This window comes from Anser cygnoides, chromosome 7 (assembly GCF_040182565.1).
Source record: "Anser cygnoides isolate HZ-2024a breed goose chromosome 7, Taihu_goose_T2T_genome, whole genome shotgun sequence".
NCBI classification, from domain to species: Eukaryota; Metazoa; Chordata; class Aves; order Anseriformes; family Anatidae; genus Anser; species Anser cygnoides.
In genome coordinates, this window is record NC_089879.1 from 6,634,225 (window position 1) to 6,640,474 (window position 6,250).

The 6,250-nt window shown below is 39.4% G+C and overlaps 1 protein-coding gene across 2 annotated transcripts in view; it reads left to right on the forward strand.

Annotated features, from left to right (window-relative positions):
• The window catches only part of CACUL1 (CDK2 associated cullin domain 1), a 48,724-nt gene extending 43,292 nt beyond the window's left edge, over positions 1 to 5,432 (forward strand). For both annotated transcript variants that reach the window (XM_048069302.2, XM_067000285.1), the window contains 2 exons: positions 1,379 to 1,422; positions 2,378 to 5,432. In XM_048069302.2, coding sequence (XP_047925259.2) covers positions 1,379 to 1,422; positions 2,378 to 2,418 — 85 coding nt within the window. In that variant the 3' untranslated portion in view covers positions 2,419 to 5,432. The remainder of the gene's footprint in view (positions 1 to 1,378; positions 1,423 to 2,377) is intronic.
• The last annotated feature ends 818 nt before the right edge of the window (positions 5,433 to 6,250 follow it).

Consider the following 6,250-nt stretch of genomic DNA (forward strand, 5'->3'; position numbering starts at 1 on the left):
GTGAACGTGTTTTTGCACAATATTCTATATGTAGCTGTATTGTCAGGGAGTTGGTGTATTCTTGTAAGCCTGGAGGGTGTTTAAAGAGTTAAAGTACAGTCTGTCACCAGTAAAAGTTAAAACTGAAGTACAGTTAATATATTTGTTGTGTGGCATTTTGCAGTGATATTTGAAATGCATTTTGCCTTGAAATGTATTTCAAGATGTAATAAGCCTCCTTCCATGTTCAGAAATATAGAAAATTCTGAAAGGTTATAAATGATAAGGTTATATTTCTACATATAGATTTATATGTACGTATGTATAAAAGGGTTGTTTTTCTTTTTAACAGACTTGGCATGCTCCTTTGTACTCTTCTGGGTTAGCAAGAAATATTCGCTCTTCCATAATTGTGTCAAAAAATGGTGATGTCTTCACTGCTGCATTTCCTACAACAATAACCATGAGGAATACAGCACAGTGAGGTGTCTCCAGCATTAATGGCCTGTCAGGCTCTAGTTGAAATAGTCAGCTGGTCAGCACTATTATAAACGATTGCTGCAAAAAATGGGAACGCAAGCCAGTCACCCAGTGGTATTTCTCCTGTGAAAGACCTTAATCAAGGCATACACAGCAGGTCTATCACCTTAAGAGTGGTTTTAGAGGAAGAACGCTTCGTATTATTAGAATCCCCAATTTCAACCAGTTTCCAGCAGATAAATGTGAAATTATAACTACTGTGATGAAAATATATCAGAGCCTCTCTTCTTTTTACAACAGTTTCAGCAGTATATCTGTCATCATAAGAAACTTGTGAAGGAGCAAGATTTTCCAGCCTTAAGAGTTTGTGTGCATAAGAATAAAAGGAGTGGTGTTCTTTTTTTCCCAAATGGATAGGAATTTTGCTTTGGGTTTTCAGGAGGAATGCTGTCAACATGTATATATACAAATCTGGTTATTGAAATATCCTGCTTGGAGAGGGAATGCTGTCAGCTTGGACTTACTTAGTCTGACTGTTGGGTTTTCAAGCGTATCTTACTGTTTTAGGCTGATAGACACAGAATTTTAAATATAAAACAAATTTCTCAACCAAACCTTATAGAACTAAAGAAGACAACTTTATGCATGACAAGACCACAGTGTGTATGAGCACTTTCTCATCTTCATTTGGTAAAAATATTATTCTATAAAGTTGAACTTCCTGTCTGTACTAATTAACTAAATAAAATTAGCTAGTATTTCTGTTCAGTAAATTGAGAATCCTGCAGTCATGTATTATTGCTACCGTGTTTACTTTCTGTTTTTAAAAGTCCATGAGAAGTTGATGGTTGTGCTGAGGTATTTTGTTACCATTTTCCTTTTTTCAAGTAAACATCTCTCTCTTCTTCCTCTTTCCTAGAGGTGACCAGTCACGCAAGAGAGCTGGAGAAGAGTTAACTTACAGTAAGTATGAATCTCCTACTCTGTTACTGTACCAGCTCTGGTTATAGTTCTTCCCACCGAGCAAGAAGAGAGGATATTTCTCTGTCTGCGTGTTTCTCTACTAAGTATTCCTTTTGAACTGTGCTGCTTGTACTCTGTAACAAATCTAGTTTCCTTTTATGTTAGAATAATAGGTTTTGTAAGCAGCTTACAAGTGGTAGTTGTGGCTTTATTTGTTGGCTTCAGTGAGGATTGTGTCTGTCTTGCCCGACAGTCGAGGAAAGTCTTGCCCAAAGTCAAGCATCTCAAGGAAACCTGTAACAAGAAAGATGCAGTGCTCTGGAGTCTTCTCAGAGCGTTAAGATGAAATCGAGGGATGTTCAATGGGTATCTGCCAGATGTAGTTCTGCAGAGGTCTGTTCTGGGTGCAGTGAAGTTCAGTGTTTCCGAACAAACTGGGAGCAGAACAATGCAGACCTGCACTGAATGTGGCTTCTAACCCTGCCCTCCAGTGTGTTGCAGTCCCCCCCCAGCTTGAGCATATGGGCAGACCTCTGGGTTCCTCAGGGTGGTGAGATCTCGGGGGCTGTACCTCTGCATGCAGCTAGCTGGCTGTGTGGCCTCTAGCATTTGACTGCTTGTCCTTAAATAGCCTTCAGGTTTGGATAATAGTGTCTATTCCTGGTGCTGTTAACTTCAGTTCATTTTATTGTACACTTTCCACCAAGTTTCTTCCTGTCCTTTCAGCAGAGTATGTTTGCTTTATTTCCTGCCATAAATGTCATACGGTTCTATTGTGAATGCTTATTATAACCTGAAATGAATGAATGGCTGTTTGCTTGGTATATCATCTTCAGGCTCCACTGTTAGTGTTTTGCAGGCAATGCTGTTTTTAGAATTGTTTGGGTAAGGGGACAAAGGACGTAGAGCGGATTTTTAATAAGAGAATATCTTCAATTTTTTTATGTGATTTCAGATGGCTCATCAACTTGTGCAAGCTCCAGAGGGTACAGATAGTGAATATACTGGATCAGCTTCTATTCCTAGCCAGAACAGACACTGGAGGAGCACAGGAGGTAACTGGAGCCTCCTTTGGCAACTGCTGATACTCAAGCTCTGACACGAACTATGCCTCAAAGAAGAGTTTTGGACTTTCTTCTTTATATGATAAAATGTCAGTTGCTGCTATAATTGGGATGACTTTGAAAGACATGTTTCCTTGGTCTAGTCTCTCAACAAGTTCATGCTCTGCGATTATTGTGAGGAACGCACCTTGAAAAATAATCCTTTCAAAGTGGGAATGGGCAGCCAAAATCAGCAGCTTCCAAAAGCGTTAGAATGGAAGAACCTTTTTTGCACTCTTTTCTTAATATTAAGGACATTCTTAAAACTAGTTAACACGTCAGTGTATTAGTTTTTAAACTTCAAGGTATTTTCTGGATCTTTTACTTAAATAATAAGAATAAAGTTTCATTATTTTGCAGTATTTGTTCATTAGTGTAAAAGTTGTCACCTTTTAAGAGTTGGTCCCATATAAATGTATCTTCTGTCAGGGAGTTTTAAATTCCAGGTTTTTCTTTTTTCTTTATTTGTTACTTGTTACTTTGAACTCTGTTTTCCTATGTGTTTGTACTCTGTGCCTTCAGCTTGTGCACTTTGCAACTTTATAGACCATACTTTGTTACTGCAAAATGTGTTCTTGAGGAAAAACTTGATGTGAACAAACACGCTGCAAAGTTGCACTTTTCTCTCTTGTATTGATAGGAGGTGAATTTCAGAAGGAAAGAAGAAAAGTTGAACCTCTTACCATCACTAATAGTGTCTTGGAAGTTTGTCCCTTTTCATTTTTCGTATGTATTAGTGTCTAATGCTGGGACCAACTCTTGTAAAAACCCCTCTCTAACTTTTCATTGGCTTCCATAATTGCAACAGTTTGAGATGTGAATTTGAGACTAAAGGAAATACTAAATTGTATTTTATGCTGTGTTATGTAGAAATATTAGCTGCCAAGGCTAATTTTTTTTTAGCGTGGATTGTGGACAAAATTCTCCAGGCTAGTAGGTCTGCAAAGTGCATCTCTGTCAGCAGAAACCAGCTTTGCACCTGATAACTGAATGATGGCACCCGTCCAAGATCACTTTGTGGTTCCTGTGCCACTACTTCTGCTTCAGGGACACGATGGGGGTGTGATAGTGGTTATAGTAGGAATCAGGGAGTTCGAGAGTGGTGTAATGCATGCACATGTACCTATCAGCCTCCTGCTTCCAGTCTTGTGTAAACTCAGCTGGAAGTCCAGCTGAGTCCAGTGCTGGGAGATCTGGACCTAAGGTCTAAATGCTAATGATTGTGACATGGGTTTTAATCCGTATATGGCTAATGCAATTCCTTTATGAGGGGAGAAATGTACTTGAAAGAGCAGTTTGACTGTTTTTCTATTAGTATGGATTTATTTTTATCATCTTTAGTTATGAAAAGAAATAAGTTGGTAATATAAAGCCTTTCTGAACTGAAGCAAAAGTTTATTCAGTTTTGTCTTGCACAACTCTTAAGCCTGTTGGGGGGAAAAACACACCACAGACACCAGAAACCCTTTTATTGCTTGCATGTGTTACATTACAAAATGCAGGAAAAATATTAATAATAAAAAAAACAGAAGCGGCAGGGACAAAGTTTCATTTTCTTTCTGCTTTGTAACCAGACTTCACGTAAATGAGTTTAGTTCCATCAGTTTCACACCAACTACTCTGGCAATGCATTTAATTTGGAGCAAAAAAAGAGAAGGAAAAGGACATTGTTGCAATTTGACAGTCTGATTGGGACCCCAGTCTGATTTACCTATATATTTCTTTGCATGCTTGCAAAGCTGATTTAATTTTGAGGAAGTTTTTCTTGTAAAAGTAAAAATGAATACGTTAGTGTCTTCTTTTCCGTGTAGAACAATGCCAGCAGTCTAACCCCGTACCTAACAGTAGAAAAGCAAACCACTCTGAGTACGGATTTTCAAATGCTCAGAGCGTTTGTTTCAACTTTGCTACCAGCTACTTCAGTTGAAGCAGCGTTAGACAGAAACAGGTGTTTTGAAAAATTTTGCTGCAGTACCCAGTGGAGAAGTTGATGAACACTAGTAGGGAACAAAAAATGATCTGCCAGCTTCCAGGTTTTTATCAGTTTTGGCTTTAAACAAAAATAAAACCTCTGGTAGCGTCCTTAGCTTTACAAACCACTCTGTGCTGCAATGACAGTGTTCTTGGGTTAAGAGTAGATGCATTAACCAAATTTGGTTGGAGTTTGTTTACAGCTTCATGGCCGTTCACATAGTACAGTAATCAAGTTCTGTCGTCATTGTCGAGAGATTACAACTCTTCTTCCTGTTTTTGAAGTGTTTTACTGGTTTAAGTTTTTAAGTATCATATAGTGAGTGCTCTTGCTTCATGGCTGAGGCAAGGGTTTTACATTCATTTTGTGTTGCGTTATGCTCGGGACACAATCTTCTAGGAGAATAATTCCTTCAGAAGGTAAAGCATTCCTGTCGGCGTGGTTCACTTCATACGCACTATGAGTAGCGTTTGGATGCTTCTCAGTCCTGTGTAGCATTCTCACTTGGCCAACGTACACAAGAAATCTGTTTGTTAAGCACTGTATTATGTTGTAAATCTGGCATTAAAATTTCTGTATGTTTTGGCATTATTCACATAATGCTGAAATATTGTTTGTCTAAGACTTTATCATTGTGACGGAGCATGAAACGGAATACAACATACTATACTAAATTATTTGTTTCTCTGTAAACTTGCATTTTACAGTAAAACTAACTCAGCCAACTTAAGCATTGGTACTGTAAAGCCACAATTATGAACAGCATGATCCTAACTGCAGTATTTAATTTAACCAAATAACTTGTGGTAAATCCGTTGCATCTGTAGCTTACTCTGTTAAGATTAAGCAGTAAAGTTGGTTATACGATGGGTGTCCTCTTTATGTTGCACTGGTTCTATAGCCAAACTTGCTACATTAAACTATTTTTAGACGAATTTCAGTTGTTGATTTTGAAGGCTGTAGTACTTAATTTCATACTGCTGACTACTGTGATGGTAGGATATGGGCAAGAGGGTGTTTGGCACGAACAAAGAAGTCCATGTAGATAAGTACTCAGCTCTTCTAGAGTTGGATTTCCTTGACACCTTTCTGCAGTTGAGTGTTAGTGAACCGACTACATTCAAGCAACAGTTTGACTCCTGCTCTTTGATCAGTCACATTCATGCCTTTTAAAATGATCATTTCCTTTCTACATGTGTACAAACAAAACCCAACCAATCAACCAAACAAAAAAAAACAGAAACAAACAAAAAACTACAGAGGCAAGTTCTGAGTGGCAGATCAATGCTTTTCATGTGTATGATGACAACCCCAAGGAAATGCTGACAGCGACAGGACCTGAGGGAACGGCATAGAGCTGTAGCGGGGCCGTTCAGGCTGGATATCAGGAAAAGGTTCTTCACAGAGAGGGTAGTCGGGCACTGGGACAGGCTCCCCAGGGCAGGGGTCATGGCACTGAGCCTGCTGGAGTTCAAGAAGTGTTTGGAGAACGCTCTCAAGACATAGGGTCTGATTTTTGGGTGGTGCTGTCCAGGAGTTGGACTCGAAGATCCTTGTGGGTCCCTCCCAACTTGGGCTATTCTGATTGTTTGAAATCTTAACTGTAGTGCTCCAGCACTTTCCTGAGCGTGGAAAGCTGAGAAGGTGCTCTTATGAATAAGACAGTGTCATGAAGGGGCGCGAGCAGACACGGTGCCTCACTGCCGTGAGGCGCAGCCATCCCTGCTCTGCCTTTGGCCAAGTGCGAGCCGGG